This window comes from Telmatherina bonti (genome assembly GCF_933228915.1).
Source record: "Telmatherina bonti genome assembly, chromosome: 3".
NCBI classification, from domain to species: domain Eukaryota; kingdom Metazoa; phylum Chordata; class Actinopteri; order Atheriniformes; family Telmatherinidae; genus Telmatherina; species Telmatherina bonti.
This window is the reverse complement of record NC_136621.1, coordinates 24784155-24802706: the sequence shown is the minus strand read 5'-3', so window position 1 is coordinate 24802706 and position 18552 is coordinate 24784155. Positions and strand designations below refer to the sequence as shown.

Here is an 18552-nt window from a genome sequence, read left to right as displayed (position 1 = left end):
TATTTCCAGTAGTAATCACACTGTTCTGTTGATGTCACAGTGGCGATAGATGAGGTGGCTGTGCCACGTGGCTCTGAAATAAAGTTATCCGATCCAGCAGGGTTAGAGGAATACCTCTGATAACTGACGGTAGGTCCTCATGTTGTAACGGATAGATGACCACGCTGAGAGCGGAGCGCTCAGCTGAAAATCTGAAAGAAACAAAACAGATTTATGGATTTAGACTGGGAAATGTCTATGCAATATTGTGCACCTGCTGCTTCTAAAACAATCACGGACCTTTCAAGCAGAGTTTTCTGCAGCGTACGACAAGCTACCAAAGTGCCCCCCATGAACATATGGCACATGATGACTAGGCTACAGTGCTCCATGAAGGTCTCTGTGGCTGATGGGTCAAAGGTTCCGCTCCGTGAGATAAGGCAGACACGCTGCAGACGAGAGCAGCAGGATAGAGCTTCAAAGAAAGATGCATTGGCGTTCAGGTAGGGCTGCTCTAACCTACAAAAGAAACACAAAACAATAAAATGGAATCAACGAGATGAACGAAAATGCAAACTGGTTCACAGAAGTTTTGATCAACATACATGGTATATTGAAAAATTGTCAATGTCAAAGAAAGAACAATTAGAACTGTATGGTAAAATCATTTCTAATTTGCTTAGAAAAATCATGAAATGTTATCATGCTAAATTATTATTTGCTGAGATGATAACAGATGTTTTTATATGTTTGTGTCTTAAAAAGGAGATAGATTTGTGGGATTATGTGATGTACAATTGTTCTGAAGAACCCACTACATAAAACTCATAAAAGACGCCCCCAAAAAAAATTGGGCTTGGAAAATAGGAAAGCTGTAAATAAACAACGTATGTGTTCATTTTTTAATAATATTCTATCTATTTAAAAGTTACTATATGTATTTGTTGTGGGAATACAGTTTACAACCTGAGTTCTTGCAGCTGTGTGCACTGCTTCAGCGTGTCCAATAAGGCAGCTGTGTAGTTCATAGTTTTCAGTGATCCCAGATTGGCTAGGGACAACACTCGCAGGTCTCTGCACTGTCTAGCCATCTGTAGAAGTCCTGTTCCTCTAAGAACTCCAGGAAGTCCAGCAAGAGTCACACAGCGCAACCTAGCAAAAGCCTCCAGTGCTGCTAAGTGCGCATCGCCAACTCCTCGAGCCCAAGCACACATACCCCGAGGCTCCACGCTGGCACGAGTGCAAGGCTCTAGTCGAGGCAGCGCTGAGGCAAAGCCTGGACCGATGAGCTCAAAGGTCTCTAAAAAAGGACAGCCTGCTACAAGTAGAGCCAGTCCTGAGGTGCTGTCCCCTGACAGAGAAGACTCGGAATCGGGTTTGTAATTTTGGAGGCCCACACGTGGAGCTTTCTTTAACCCCTGGAAAAAAAGAGAGGGAGCCATATTGCGCGCTGTGTTGTGATTTGTATCCAAACCGTCGGACAAAGCGCAGGAAGGCAGAGTGAGAGCACGCAAATGCTTAAATTTTCCCAAGCTGGCACACAGATGTGTCTCTCCATCCAGGCCTGGTGAGTGTTCGTGATGATAATGGGTGTGCATCAGGTTCAGGCATTTAATGTTGGCACAGGTGACAGCCAACTGGTTCATTGTCGTGGCAACCAGTTGATCTTCGGTACTCCTGCACTCAGAGTAGGGAACATGGTTAATCCCACTGAGGTTTAGGCTGATCAGCTGTGTGGCATCTTGGACTCCTCCATTCAGCAGTGACTGGAAAACCTGGGGCCACAACGCGGGACAGCGGCTGAAGCTGAGGTGCTTGGGGCTGTTTCCCTCCAAAGCTCGCTTTAAGGACATAGAATTCAGCCAGGACCGAGGGAGCTGCAGGGCCACCAGGTCTCCTCGTTGACCCAAGCTCTGTGCCAGGGAGGAGGCTGCGGGCCAGTGAGCTGGGTTTGGACCAGGAATCGACACAAGGAAAATCCTTAGATGCTTTGGGATGTGAACACTGAACACTGCCAGGTAGAGAAGGAGCAATGTCTGGTTCACCTGTGGCCATCAAGACATAGACACATCAGTTACAGTCTCAGCTGCAAGTGCAAATGTGTTTGGTTTGCATTAGTACTGACAAACTCACCTCTCCTGGAGCCAGCCTGGCAGTGAACTCCTCCAGCTGTTCATAATGCGGCACACTGCTCTGGCCAACCATCAACTGACAGCAAACACCAACACCTTCTCTGGTCACATCAGGGATGTCAAACTGCAACATCAGCCTACAACCAAAGACAAAATATATAAATACTCTAAAGCAACATGGTTTTCCTTTCGCAAGAGCAAACACACACATGACAACTGAAGAGGTATTATTTATGTATCATGGCTACGTAATGCAAATTAATTTTAAAAGTTGTATTGCAATCCTGTTTCTTGATCTTAACTATTTGTTTTCCCAAACATGCCTTAAGACATGCTTGTCTTATTTTTTTCTATTTGTGTTTCTCTCTACATGTGTTTGTCCGTTTGTCCCATCCGACTGTGCCTTTGTGTGTTTTTGTGCAGTGCGTTTCTGTCCTCACTGACTTCAGAGATCCTACTAAAACTCAGTTGAGCGAATCCCAAATAACCAATACATCGCTGTTTATTAATTACTGTCTCAAACCAAGCAACTGATGCTACTTTTATCATTTTACTGAGCCTAACATTAACCAGTCAAGTATACTGAACAGATGATTTGACATTACATAAGATAAAAATGTCACAAGTGGTATTACAGTAATTGCATTAAAAAAAACAGACATGAGTACAGTTCTTTGTAAGGGAAATTGGAGGTAAACTTCTAAACAGTCATCACTGCAATCTCACTGATTCTCACTTGCGAAGTTGGGCACAGCATGGCACCACACCATAACTTGGTGTGAAGAGCGTCTGTCTAAGCTCCGTCAGGCGGCTCAATGAATCCACTGCCTCTGAACTAAGCAGAGCAGAGTTGAAGCATGGCCTGACATCAAAAGCAAGGGATCTGAGTGAAGACAGGGAGGAGAGGAGGCGTGACAGGCAAAGAGAGGTGAGGCGACAGCCGGTTACATCCAGATGCGTCACTCCTCTGCAGCGTGCAAGATGCTCCAAAGCGGAACCAGACAGCCAATAGCAGCCGTTCAGGCTGAGAGACTGCACATGATTGGCCAGCTGCTTCAGTACATGACGGACCAACTGATCATCAGCCTGAAATAAATGAAGATATGCATTTTGAATGTTCATTCATCAACTTTCTGAAACATGGTTACCTATCATGCTGTGTTTTACAAAAGTTAAATGACCATTTTAAAGTTAAAGAAATGTTTGGATGTATTCTAAAAATTGCATGCGTACTTAATAAACCAATGAAGAACAGATATTTCCAGTTTGTTTGAAAAAACACATTTCAAACAAAAGATTAATGAGTTATTTTCCTGCTCCTTTACCTGATATTCTTCAGACAATCTGACATTAGTCAGCAGGGTTTTGTCTCTGCATAGTGTGTTCAACTTTTGGCACACCTTTGCCACATTTGCCAGCAGGTCACACACTGGGACATGACGGAGGATACACAGGAGGATCTCGTCAGACAAATCCGACATCCCGACAGAGGTGGAAGACATTGTGTCCTCATCAGATACAGCCTGAGACAGACAACAAAGCCAGTCTGAATTAGGTATTTTGAGTTCATCATAGGATTATCAAGATGTTACTAATGTTTTATTTCATCAATAAGTGAACGAAGGGTGGGTGGGGGGTTGTTGACAATATTACGCAAGAAAAAGAATAAGTGGGGTGGGTTATGATCACTTCTATTAAAATGCTAAATACAACATTAGTCTTTGCAGTGGATGAGTGTACTTGTTTTACGACGTAATAAAAGGTAACTCTTTAATTTTGGGCCTTTTTAAGCAAAGAGGGAAGAATTACTAATGACAATTATTCTGACACATACAATGAATCATATCACGAGATAAATTAATATCTAGTTATGTCTAGATCTAGTTTTTAAAGGGAGACATCAAAATAGCATTGCATTATTCTTCATATCTGTTTTAATTAAAGTTAGTTTAATAGGTTTACAGAACTGGACCAGGCCTTGAAGCTATTAAATTGAGTTGACCGTGTATTGTTTCGAGGTACCGAAACAATACACGTTTTGGGGAGGTTTTTCAGTAAACTTACTTGTTTTATCTGTCCGTCCATATCCCACACAACCCCGATTAGTGATAGGAGGAATTTTAAATGATTATTTGCTCACTCCATGCCCCATTAAACCCGCTTTACCCTCAACCCCAGACCGTTGGGCGATCGGCAGCTACCCGGATGATATACGATGTTGCACAAGTGGGAAGTATTTAGACAACGGAATAACTTCTTTCCGGTGAGGAAAATAAAATGATAAAAGAAAATGTATGTATTAAATTTGCCAATAAATAACTGGTTTGTACGGTGAACCTTTTTTTGTTTGTTTGTTTGTTTTTCTTTTCTTTTTTTTTTTTTTTTTTGCAATAAACAGTTTTTCAGAAACTGCAGAATTGAACCAACTCAATGTGAAGTCCTGAGCTCTCAACCTTGCAACTCGGGTCGAAGGGACACGTGAACGAGATTCAAGATTCATTATATCTATTTCTAACCCATCTAAAATAAGTTGGCCCCAATGTAAAAAGCTCAGGTCAAGGGCTGTGCTGGTTTAGTGTTAGTATTGCACACTTTGAGCACAAGACTATCAGCTGGAGATACAATATTACGCAATAAATAAATAAAATCTTGTTGTGATGATTGAGGTTTCCCATGTTGGGTACGGTCATTGAATGCATCTGGGAGGAAACCCCGTGTATTAAAAGGATGCTGTGAGAGGGGCTGCTAAAATGTGGTTGATTAAATAAGTCGTTGAAGAGCTTCGTGTTATTCTTCATTTTTGCATAACGCCAGCAGACGTTACACTTGTCTTTATCTGCGTTTTATGGTTTTTTTTTGTTTTTAAAAAAAATATTATTATTATTGAAAAACATTTCTCACTTGTCGTGAAACTAATACAGCATATCAGCCCTTTTAAAAAAAACAAACTAGTAACAAAGTAATTGATTAATAGCGGTAATATTGAAAGAGACTGACCGCCCCATAGCACCCACTTTACTTTTGTAAACAATTTTACTCGGTCTGTTTGCGTCAAATAGACTGAGAAATTTAAATGAAAATATCTACTTTGTTATGAAGTTAACATTTTTGTTTTGTTTTGTTGCTAAGGCGCAGAGAACGTGTAGAATTCTTGGGGGTTAGCTACATCCTGAAACTAAACTTTAACTGGTTATCAAATTTAAACATTTTTACTAAAGTTATGTATTTTACACTGGCATTCATTGTGTGGCAGAAGAAAAACAACAGCACAGTCAAGTTTGTTGGAAAAGTTTCAATCTGGCACTAAATTATTTATTATTGTTGCTTCACTAGCGTTGACGTAATCTCGCGAGAACGACTGCAAATCACGCGAGATTCGATGACTATAACTTTGGATTCCAGAATATGCTAATTTTGTAGACCTTAAGCGATGTCGCAACACTCTCTTTGATTCAAAGGACTCTGATGTCGTCACTTTCCCATTTATTACCTCGATTCTTAATAGAATTAGTCATTTCATTGTTGTCCGCACGGAGAAAACAGAGACAGAGAAATCCAGAATTTTGATCACCATGCCAGGCACAGAAAGAATATGTATTTTTACAGAAAATCCATCCACCATGGATCTTTTTGATCAATGTGCCTCTCCAGAGGCAGAGGCAGAAATCAAAACTCTGTGTCTTGCCAAAAAAAGGCAAGCTTTTATCACCACGATCGAACTTCCAAATTATGTGTGTGAAGAAGCAGGAGAGGAAGGTATCATTTTGCCTGAAACTCCATCATTGACAGATACTTCTGACCAGTCTACCTCCCCAGAGGCAGAGACTGAATTCAAGACAGAAGTCAAAGATCCCGGCCTCGTCAAAGGAAGCCAAGCTTCAGTCAGCATGACCAAACCAAATACAGGTTGTGTGTATGAAGAAACAGAAGAGATCAGCAAAATTTTGCCTGTGAGTGTTGATGTTTCTGACCAACCTGCCTCCACAGATGCAGATGCAGATCCACACATCGGAGAAGAGACAGCAGTCAAAGATCCACTCCGTCTATTTGTCACTGTTCTCACAGTGAGAATACTGAAAGAGTGTAAAGTTTTCCAGAACTGGGGACAGAAGGAGATTATCAGAAATACCAAGAGCCTCATCAACGATACGATGGAGGGACTTTCTGTCGCTGCAAACTTTTCCCCGGACATGAAAAAGATTCCCAAGATCAGCAAGAAAATTTTGAAGAAGCTGAAGGAACAGTTCTGTACCATGCAAGCTGTGGAAGCCCTTTTGACAATAGAAGAAGGAAGTGTGCACAACGCCATCGTCCAGTCCATTAGAGCCCACATCACAGAACTCTCAGACTGCTTCACAAAGCAGAAATCTAAAAGGCCTTTATGGAAAAATGCGCTCAAAGCTGTGGGGATTATTTTCGGTTTTGTGGCAGTGCTGGTTTTATTATTACTTATACCCTGACTGTAAATAGACGTGCAAGAGATGAAGTTTCAGGAAAACAGAAGAAAAACATCATTTGTCTTTTGCACATTTGATTGCCAGAAAACCTCCCAATCACCATTTAAATCCTGAAAAATTTGAGAAGCACATTAAAAATGTGTTTTAAACCAGAGAAATTCAATGTAAATGTAATAAGTTGGATGACTTCTTGATTGCCTATGATGACCAAGGAAAATTTCTAGGAAGGAGGCAAAATGACAATGAAAGACTTATTGAGAACCATTGAAAAAATTGGTCTCAATTGTGAAATAATTTAATATGTTTAGAAGCCTCATAGGACCTGAATGAGGCACGGACTCATAATCATTGTTAATGGAGCCGTGAAAAAATCCAACATTGCATACGGCTGTATAGCAGATCGATCAGCTGACCAAGAAACTTGCTGTGATCTAGGAAAAAGGTCTACACATGAACAGAGGAGCATTTTGTATCACCCCATATTGGCTCTTCGTGGATATGAAAGAGAAATTTAAGAGAACTTCTACTGTCAGAAAGCTGAACGGTTACTTTGCAACAACAACCATACCACATGTTGGGATGTCAGACAAAAGGACTCCTTTTTAATTTTACTGAAATACAGAAGAGCAAAAGAAAGTTTGACACTAACAAGGTGAACAACATACACCTTGTTAAAAGAAGATAAAAAGTGGAGGGACATTTCTTTTTCTGGTCCTGATACACAAGTTCCCCAGCCAGGTACCATCGGGCTGACGGAACTATCCACACAGAGACCTCCACCAATGCTGCATGATGATGAAAAGAACAATACTGAAAGAACAAACATCATTGTGCATTTTATATCCATGAGATGGGGTGTATCACTGAAAGCAAAGCTCACAAGTCATTTTTGCATAACGCCAGCAGACGTTACATGGTGTCAGAAGTGGACCGGTGTTGGTGAGGACAAGCATGTCAAAGTTTAACCCACCAGAGGAGTTTAAGTTCACAAACCCAGGAGAATGGGCGGAATGGAAACAAAGGTTTTTGCGCTATAGGATGGCAACAAAGCTCAAAAAGGAGGATGGCGAAGTCCAGGTCTGTTCGCTAATACATGCAATGGGCAGCGAAGCAGAAAAGATATTCAGCTCATTCGAATTTGTCAACGAGGCAGCCAAGAAAGACTTTAATGTTGTGCTTAAGAAGTTTGACGACTACTTCATTCCAAGAAAGAACTTGATTCATGAACGTGCATGCTTTTATCAGCACTGCCAGCTACCGGGAGAAAAGGCGGAAGTATATATAAGAGCTTTATATGAGTTAGCAGAGAACTGTGAGTTTGGAGACAAAAGGGATGAACATATCCGCGATAGGATGGTTGTAGGAATCCGGGACAAAGAATTGTCACAAAAGTTCCAGCTCACAGCAGATCTTACCCTGGCTCAAGTTATTCAACAAGTACGGCAAAGCGAAGAGGTGGCTAAACAAGTTAGCATCCAGACCGCTGCACCGGAGCTACAAGTGGCTAGCGTGAGCAGCGACAAACCACGGCTACAGCACAGAGACACGAGGCGCACGTCAGAAACAACAACTAAAGAGAAAAGGACCTGCAGTAGGTGCGGCTCCCAACATGAGAGACTGAAATGTCCAGCTTTCAAAAGTATATGTAAGAAGTGTAACAAGAAAGGACATTGGGCTCGCGTATGTCACACCAAAACAGTGAGTGAAGTCACAGAGACTCTGAGTCAGTTTCAGTTTCTGGGGGAGGTTAGCAGTGAAGCTAGCCAGGACAAATGGATGATAGACCTTAATGTTGGTGGTTCACCCCTCACATTTAAAATTGATACAGGGGCGGACGTGACAGTCATAAGTGAGAAGACATTCAAGTCACTCCCAAACGCAAGTAAACTGGACCCCTCAGAGACATGTTTCTTAGGTCCAGGTGGGAAACTGAGATGCTTGGGATGGTTTAGAGCCACCACGATCTTTAAAGAACAAGAATACACATTCCCAGTGTACGTAATAAAAGGGCAAAGCAGCAACCTACTCAGCAGATTGGAAGCAGTACAGATGGGACTCGTGAGATGAGTGCAAAACATTAGTGCTGTTTTTGGTACAAGTGGTCTGTTGAAGACAGAACCTGTCGAGATAATCCTCAGAGAAGATGCCCAGCCTTATGCTGTCCACGCGGCCAGGCGAGTACCGCTTCCACTTATGCCTCTCGTGAGGAAAGAACTGCTGAGACTGGAAAGCGACGGAATCATTGAAAAGGTGACAGAGCCTACCGAGTGGTGTGCTGCAATGGTTCCAGTGTTAAAACCAGAAGAAGGTGCGGTGCTGTGTTGATATGAGACGACTCAATCGGGCTGTGAAACGTGAGAAATACGTTTTACCAACAACAGTGGAGGAAATCATGCCAAGGCTGTCAGGATCCAAGGTCTTCTCCTCACTCGATGCAGCCAGTGGATTTTATCAGATCCCTCTCCACAAGGACAGCTGCAGGCTCACAACGTTCCTTACTCCACTTGGGAGATATGCATTCCGCAGACTCCCATTTGGAATAACGAGTGCACCAGAAATTTTCCAAAGGAAAATGACTGAGACGCTGAAAGGACTGGAAGAAACGGAGGTCTATATGGACGACTTCCTGATTCATGGGGAAACAGAGGCAATCCATGACCAGCGGTTAGAACATATGCTGAAAGTGATTGAATAAAAGCAAGTGCAAATTCAGACAGAGACAGGTTCAGTTCCTGGTACACATTTGATGAGAATGGTGTGCGCCCGGACCCTGACAAAGTTGCGGGAATAGAGAACTTCCCACAACCACAAAACGTGTCAGAGCTCAAACGATTCCTGAGTATGGTCAATTACATGATTAAATTCATTCCAGACCTTTCCACAGTGGGTCAACCACTACACGAACTGCTGAAACAGAAGGTCGAATGGCTCTGGGGTCCAGCTCAACAGACAGCCTTCCAGAAGCTGAAAAACATCCTGACATCAGCACCAGTGCTCTCTCTTTACAACGTCACCAAGCCTACAGTGGTGTCGGCCGACGCCAGCAGCTATGGCTTGGGTGGGGTCCTGCTGCAGGAACATGAAGGAGACTGGAAACCTGTGGCCTATTGTTCCAGTAGACTGTGGGAAGATGAAACAAGGTATGCTCAAATAGAGAAAGAAATCTTAGCAAGTGTTTGGGCATGTGAGCATTTTGAGAAATACTTGCTAGGGCTTGGCAGCTTTAAGCTGATCACAGACCACACACCACTCGTACCTCTGATGAACTGTAAAGACTTGGATAATGTACCGGTCAGATGCCAGAGGTTTCTGATGAGACTTATGCGATTCAACGCAGAAGCTGTTTACGCTCCAGGGAAAACGCTGGTCGTGGCAGACGCCCTTTCCAGAGAACCGGGGCTCGACATCAGAGAGGACACATCGAGTGAGGATGTAGCGGCTCACATAGACTCTGTTCTGAGCCACATCCCTGCTTCACCACAGAAGATCCAGGACATCGCAGCTCACACAGCCTCTGATCCTCAGCTGCAAGCAGTCAAGCAGTGCATTCAGTCAGGGTGGCCCGAGTATGGGAAACAGGTACCTGAGATGATCAGAGAGTTCTACCAGGTGAGCTGTCAGAGGTTGAGGGGTAAGTGACCAGAGGAAGTCGCATCATAATTCCTACAAGGTTGAGAGAAGAAATGATAGAGAGAATTCATGATGGTTATCAAGGTATATGTAAATGCAGAGAACGGGCCAATCAGTCAGTATGGTGGCCGCGGATCTCACAAGACATAGTCAAAAGAGTAGAATAGTGTCAGTTCTGCAGAGAAAACAGAAACACTCAGAGAAACGAACCCATGATGCCAACAGAATTACCCTCCAGACCATGGCAGAAAATAGGAGTAGATCTGTGTGAACACAAGAAACACTCGTATCTTATATTGTCAGATTACTACTCAAGATACTTGGAAATCTTACATTTACCAGCTGCAACCAGCAGGTAGGTTATTGAGAAGCTGAAAGCTACTTTCACACGTTATGGTCTTCCCGACATGCTAGTGAGTGATAATGGACCTCAGCTTGCCTCAGAGGAGTTCAGGAAGTTTAGCGTGGAATATGATTTTCAACATATAACATGCAGTCCACACTATCCACAAAGTAATGGTCAGGCTGAGAGAGCTGTTCAGGTAGCAAAGAATCTTCTAAGACAGGAATACACTCTTCTTGCCTTAATGGTATACAGAGCTACACCATCAGCATCCACCGGGGTCAGTCCAGCTGAACTACAATTTGGTTGGAAAATCAGAACTAGACAACCTACCTTGTCTGGAAACCTTATCCCAAACTGGCCGGATAAGGACATGGTTAGACAAACTATTGCTAAAGCTAAACAGAAGCAAGCTTTCTACTACAACAAAAGACATGTTGTGAGAAATCTGCCTGTACTGAAACCAGGTGACAATGTTCTCCTGAAATTGGACAGTGAGAGACAGTGGACAACTCCAGGGGTTGTTAAGGGGTACAGTTGTACACCAAGGTCATACGTGGTGAAGACTCCTGAAGGAGGACAGTTCAGGCGCAATCGAAGACATCTACTGAGTGCACCACAAAGCAATGCGTGTTCGGACGCGCCAACAGGTCAGGAGTCGGTGCAGACCAGTGACTGTGAGATTGTGCAGAACACTGGACATTCCCAAACTGACAATCTGACGGGGATTATGACAAAGACAGTCATTCATTCAGGAAGAGTGATTAAACCACCTTCCAAACTTAGTCTGTGATGAGTGTTCTGAAGAACATGTCTAAATGTGAAAGTGTTGCAAAACGAGAAAGGCAAGAGTGTGAGGGTAACACGGGAAATGACAATTGTTCTGTTAACGTACTGTTAAAATGTAATGTTGGGGTCAGTCTTACCAGGACTTCTGTATCTGTTAGATGAAGAGTATGACAATACTTCATGCAGTTTGTATGAATAGTGTCGGAATAATAGGGTGATCAGAGTTAAAATTCAGAGTTCTTGGCGATGTTTAGCAAATAACCTTGAAATTCTGCGTTATAATCAGATGGTTTACTGTTGCAATTTGTTAAGAGGGGAGATGTGATGTATGAGGTTTCCCATGTTGGGTACGGTCATTGCTTCGTGTTATTCTTCATTTTTGCATGACGCCAGCAGACGTTACACTTGTCTTTATCTGTGTTTCTTTTTTTTTTTTTTTTTAAGAAACATTTCTCACTTGTCGTGAAACTAATATAGCATATCAACCCCCCAAAAAACAAAACAAAAAAAAAAAACAAAACTAGTAACAAAGTAATTGATTAATGGCGGTAATATTGAAAGAGACTGACCGCCCCATAGCACCCACTTTACTTTTGTACAACAATTTTACTCGGTCTGTTCACATCAAATAGACTGAGAAATTGAAATGAAAACATCTACTTTGTTATTGTAGGGAGAACTTTGATTGTCCAACAACGCCAGACTGGGGGGGGGTTCACGCACCAGAAATTAACCACAGGTCCGATTATATATACCATGGTAGACAGTTTTGTTACAAAAACCACTATTTTATTTAAAATCCCCCACCCTTTTTGTACACAGGCACAATTAGCTTGGGTTTTGCCCTGAAAACAGAAACATGCAAAGAAAACACAGCACACCTCAGTATGGTTATTAGAAATGCAGGCACAAAAACAAAAAGTCCTGTTAGAACCTGGGCTCTAACCACAGTCAGTGCTAGAGTACCCGTGGTGCTTCAAGATGGGGGGGGGTACACAGTTCAAAACCTGGTCATTGACCATCCGCAGTCTGGATGAATGGCCAGGGATCACAGGGGAGACAAAAACAGCAGCAGTTCCTCAGGCCTGTTGAAGCACAAATTTATTTATTACCTGGGTTAATTGTTGGTTGATTTAGAAAAACATGCCCTTACCGAATGTTGCCTCCCCCACAAGGAAGAGAACAGGAATACCGCTGTCCCGGCACCGGCTCCAATTTAGCCGTCCACAAACCCTCAGAAGTGAGGCTGCCCAACTCCGCTGATGCCCTATTAAGCGGCCAGTGGCATGCAGAGCAATGGAATTGGCATTCAGGCTAGTCTAGTCACAGCTACCATTCTGCTACCCCAGGCAAGGAAGATCTGCTGAAGGAGACCACCTGGCTGAACATAAAGGCATCCAGCTCCGCCCAGTCATGATTGCCAATCTGCTGTAGCTTGGAGGTGCCATGTGGGAGGGAGGAATCTCATTCCACCACATTATGAAGTTAACATTTTTGTTTTGTTTTGTTGCTAAGGCGCAGAGAACATGTAGAATTCTTGGGGGTTAGCTACATCCTGAAATTAAACTTTAACCGGTTATCAAATTTAAACATTTTTACTAAAGTTATGTATTTTACACTAGGATTCATTGTGTGGCAGAAGAAAAAAACAGCACAGTCAAGTTTGTTGGAAAAGTTTCAATCTGGCACTAAATTATTTATTATTGTTGCTTCACTAGCGTTGACGTAATCTCGCGAGAATGACTGCAAATCACGCGAGATTTGATGACTATAACTTTGGATTCCAGAATATGCTAATTTTGTAGACCTTAAGCGACCTTAACCTCATCACTTTCCCATTTATTACCTCGATTCTTAATAGAATTAGTCATTTCATTGTTGTCCGCACGGAGAAAACAGAGACAGAGAAATCCAGAATTTTGATCACCATGCCAGCCGCAGAAAGAATATGTATTTTTACAGAAAATCCATCCACCATGGATCTTTTTGATCAATGTGCCTCTCCAGAGGCAGAGGCAGAAATCAAAACTCTGTGTCTTGCCAAAAAAAGGCAAGCTTTTATCACCACGATCGAACTTCCAAATTATGTGTGTGAAGAAGCAGGAGAGGAAGGTATCATTTTGCCTGAAACTCCATCATTGACAGATACTTCTGACCAGTCTACCTCCCCAGAGGCAGAGACTGAATTCAAGACAGAAGTCAAAGATCCCGGCCTCGTCAAAGGAAGCCAAGCTTCAGTCAGCATGACCAAACCAAATACAGGTTGTGTGTATGAAGAAACAGAAGAGATCAGCAAAATTTTGCCTGTGAGTGTTGATGTTTCTGACCAACCTGCCTCCACAGATGCAGATGCAGATCCACACATCGGAGAAGAGACAGCAGTCAAAGATCCACTCCGTCTATTTGTCACTGTTCTCACAGTGAGAATACTGAAAGAGTGTAAAGTTTTCCAGAACTGGGGACAGAAGGAGATTATCAGAAATACCAAGAGCCTCATCAACGATACGATGGAGGGACTTTCTGTCGCTGCAAACTTTTCCCCGGACATGAAAAAGATTCCCAAGATCAGCAAGAAAATTTTGAAGAAGGTGAAGGAACAGTTCTGTACCATGCAAGCTGTGGAAGCCCTTTTGACAATAGAAGAAGGAAGTGTGCACAACGCCATCGTCCAGTCCATTAGAGCCCACATCACAGAACTCTCAGACTGCTTCACAAAGCAGAAATCTAAAAGGCCTTTATGGAAAAATGCGCTCAAAGCTGTGGGGATTATTTTCGGTTTTGTGGCAGTGCTGGTTTTATTATTACTTATACCCTGACTGTAAATAGACGTGCAAGAGATGAAGTTTCAGGAAAACAGAAGAAAAACATCATTTGTCTTTTGCACATTTGATTGCCAGAAAACCTCCCAATCACCATTTAAATCCTGAAAAATTTGAGAAGTACATTAAAAATGTGTTTTAAACCAGAGAAATTCAATGTAAATGTAATAAGTTGGATGACTTCTTGATTGCCTATGATGACCAAGGAAAATTTCTAGGAAGGAGGCAAAATGACAATGAAAGACTTATTGAGAACCATTGAAAAAATTGGTCTCAATTGTGAAATAATTTAATATGTTTAGAAGCCTCATAGGACCTGAATGAGGCACGGACTCATAATCATTGTTAATGGAGCCGTGAAAAAATCCAACATTGCATACGGCTGTATAACAGATCGATCAGCTGACCAAGAAACTTGCTGTGATCCAGGAAAAAGGTCTACACATGAACAGAGGAGCATTTTGTATCACCCCATATTGGCTCTTCGTGGATATGAAAGAGAAATTTAAGGGAACTTCTACTGTCAGAAAGCTGAACGGTTACTTTGCAACAACAACCATACCACATGTTGGGATGTCAGACAAAAGGACTCCTTTTTAATTTTACTGAAATACAGAAGAGCAAAAGAAAGTTTGACACTAACAAGGTGAACAACATACACCTTGTTAAAAGAAGATAAAAAAGTGGAGGGATATTTCTTTTTCTGGTGCTGATACACAAGTTCCCCACCCACACAGAGACCTCCACCAATGCTGCATGATGATGAAAAGAACAATACTGAAAGAACAAACATCATTGTGCATTTTATATCCATGAGATGGGGTGTATCACTGAAAGCAAAGCTCACGAGTCACTGGTTGCTGCATGTGCAGCTAGTGTCGGGCCAGGTTCAGCCTGGAGCTGACCTAGCTGCTAAAAACTATGCTGCCGGTGTCGTGCCAGGTTCAGCTTGGAGCCGACCTGGCTGCTGCTGTCAAAGCAACCAGTGACAAAGAAAGCAAGTCCATCTCCTTTAACTGATCATTCTAGTCAGAGCAGAATGGAATAGAGCTTAATTTCCATCCCATATGGAATATATAAATCATTTTTATTTTGTTTTCATTGAATAAAAAATTGAAAAAAAAATTAAACATGGCATTTGACCTTTCTTTTCAATAATTCTTTGTAAGAGTTCATAAAAGATTATAGTTGCCAAGTCTGGCCAACAGATTATTAGTACAATTAGCATCAGTGTATCTGGGATGTGTGTGTCTTACACCCCATTTTCCACTTTGTAAGGTATGGAAGCAGAATGGAGGGGTGAAGTTGATGCACCTTTGATCCATCAGTGGATGTAAACTGAGCTGAAACATCACGTGTTTCTGAGTCTCCACAGTAGAACAGCTCCTACCAACAACACTCTTGATCACTGAGCAGATTCTTGTCTTATAAAAGAAAGACGGCGACATGTAGACTCACATGTTCAGTCTGATGTATAGAGTGTGAACGAATAAGAGAAGATAAATATCGACACTGAATAACAACACTGAACCACTAATGTCCTTTATAAACCAACAAAAAAAATAGATTTGTCTTTTACATTACTGTAACTGGGGAGGTGTGTTTGTGATTCCAATACGCACATGTCTGTCCAGTGGCTTGCTAGTTTGCGTTGCTGTGATATCGGGGACATTTTCTGAGTGCTGACTGAAATAGAGTCAAAGCTCACATATGAGTAAAACTCAAAGAACCCCTTGAACAACCAAGTACTGTTTGCAACTTGAAAGTGTAAGAAGAAAAATCTCAAACTGTGAGCACATGAAGGGCTGGAGGATTGCATGGATGCAATTTATTGTATTCTAGTGTGAACAAACTTTAAAGAATCAGAATCACTTTATGTGCATGTTTGTGCAAACAAACAAGGAATTTGACTCCAGTGGCAAGTTGCTCTCAGCTGTACTTGTATTAATGTATTAAAATAATCAAAGAATAAGCAAAAAACAGGAGAAAGAATTAGATAATAAACATAAATACATAGTAGAAATAAAGGAAAGCAGCAACATGGGTACAAGCAGCAATGAATGTTGGTTATTGGTTATTTTCTAACTATTTACATGGTATCTACACAGCATTTGACAGAAATGACACATCATATGGATGTGTGCAAATGTGCATCAGCGTACATTTTCTTTAAGACCGTGATGGCCTGGGGAGGAAACTGTTCCTGTGTCTGCTGGTTTTTTAGGACAGGGCTCTAAACCGTCTACCAGATGGGAGAAGTTTGAAGGAGTGTGTGTGCAGGGTGTGAGGGGTCTCCATAGATGTCCCTTTCCCGTTTCCTAACCTGGGACAGACACAAGTCCTGGATGGAGGGCAGGTTGACCTCAATTATCCTCTCTGCAGACCTGATGGTGCATTGCAGTCTCTGCTTGTCCAGTTTGGTAGCGCATCCGAACCAGACTGGGATGGAAGTGCAGAGTACAGACTGGATGATGGTGGTGTAAAATGTGATCAGCCGTTCTCTTGGCAGGTTACAGTCACAGTTCTGGATCAGGCCAGCTGTCATCTGCATACTTCAGGAGTTTCAGAGACAAAGGGAGAAGAGAAGTAGGGAGAGGACACAGCCTTGGAGGGAACTGGTGCTGATCGTCTGAGTTCTGGATGTGAAGCTCCCTAACCTCACTTCCTGTGTCCTGTCAGTCAGAAAACTGGTAACCCACCGGCAGGTGGTCGGCACTTTTAGGTGGGTGAGCTTCTGATGGAGTATTTCAGGGATGGCAGTGTTGAATGCGGAGCTGAAATCCACAAACAGGTTCCACGTGTACGTGCCTGGGGAGTGGAGGTGATGTAGTATGTGCTGCAGGTCCACATTAACTGCATCATCTGTCTCCAGCATGGTAGGCAACCTGCAGATGGTCCAGCCGGGGGCCTCTGATGACCTTCAGGAGGTTCAGCACCAGTCTTTTGAAGGATTTCATGACCACAGATGTCAGAGTGACGGGGCTGTAGTCATTTAATTCCTTCCCAGAGGTGGCAAGTGTAAAACACATGAGAATTGCATGTAACCTGTAAGTTCCAGCTCTTTCACACCTGAGGGTCACTTGAACCCAGCTCAAATTCCTCCGTTTTGATATATATAATTTGTTTATGTAAAGAAAAACTCTGGGTGAGAGACACTGGGGAAATCTCATAACTATATTGTGAGCCTCTATAAGGAGGACAGATTGTTAGAATGGCGAAGGTAAACTTGTGTTTGTACAAGTTTCTTATTTCCTATTACTAAATGTCTGGAATATGAGAACAACTGCAAAGGGCATAATAACCTTCATGTAAGATCATTTCATAGTAAAACCTCATCCTGGGAGTCCCAAGAGCTGAGATAACAGTTTTCTCTCTTGGGGAATTCCCACTCTAAAGTCAGTTGGGGGTAGGGGTGCATATAAAGGTACATTTAAAAGGTATTTTTCCAAATAATATTAAAACGGCAAAAGTTTTACCAATATTTAAAAGTTGAGTTAAATATTGTATTGACAATTATAGACAAGTGTTCTTTTTTTCCTCAATTTTCAAAATATTGCAAACATTTTTTTAATGAAACAACTGGATTGTTTCATTGAAAAACATACACAGTGACAAGCAGTATGGGTTCAGGAGGAAACAGAACAACCACTTATGCTGGTATGGATTTGTTAGAAGAAATTTTTAGTTATTGATCATGAATTAACATGAAAACCACATGTTATGTGAAAAGAAAGATTTCAAGGATGATAGCATTCTTGTACAAATCAAGGAACATATTAAACTATAAAGCTTTATATTATATTTATTGTTCCCTCATTCTTCCTTATATATCTTGCTTTGTGGAAGTCTGGAGATTAACAAATAAAACATTAAATGAAAGTTATTTTACAAAAACGAGTTATATGGATCATCAATAAGGCAGATTATTATGCACATATTCAGCCGCTTTTTACCAAATCACGTTTTAAAATTCAGTGATTTAATATAATACAAAGTAATGCAAATACTTTAAAGAGCCGAAAAGGAAGTCACTTCCAGCCAGCATACAAAGATTTTTTCGTTTCCGAGAGATACTTAAGAGACACCTGCAAATTCACAGAAACAAAAGACAAAAAAAAAAAAAAAATTAAAAGATGTTTATTGGTTGATGGGATTTCATTATGGAATGATGCTGATAGAAGTTTAAGAACTTGTGGTACATTTTTGGTTTTCAAAAAGGTTCTTAAGGTGATTTTTGAGGGCTGTGAGTTATTTGTGAGATATACATCTTATGAGTTTGCTTATACTCCATTTGACTGTTTACTGGTTTTTCTAAATTCATTTTTTTCCCTTATTTTCTTGGTTTTTTTTTCTATTATTTTTTGTAATACTTACACATGTTGATGGGTAGTTTAAATAGGACA

General features: G+C 41.7%; 1 protein-coding gene across 1 annotated transcript; it reads right to left on the bottom strand.

Moving 5' to 3' along the window:
- Nucleotides 1-34: 34 nt before the first annotated feature.
- On the bottom strand, nucleotides 35-4306 carry fbxl18 (F-box and leucine-rich repeat protein 18; the record flags this gene model as incomplete). Its single annotated transcript, XM_079264818.1, has 7 exons — nucleotides 4176-4306; nucleotides 3437-3634; nucleotides 2848-3197; nucleotides 2113-2248; nucleotides 946-2024; nucleotides 280-498; nucleotides 35-191 (listed from the first exon to the last, which is right to left on the bottom strand). The coding sequence occupies exons 1-7, from the start codon at nucleotides 4194-4196 to the stop codon at nucleotides 35-37; spliced, it is 2160 nt and encodes a 719-aa protein (XP_079120944.1). The 5' UTR covers nucleotides 4197-4306.
- Nucleotides 4307-18552: the final 14246 nt, after the last annotated feature.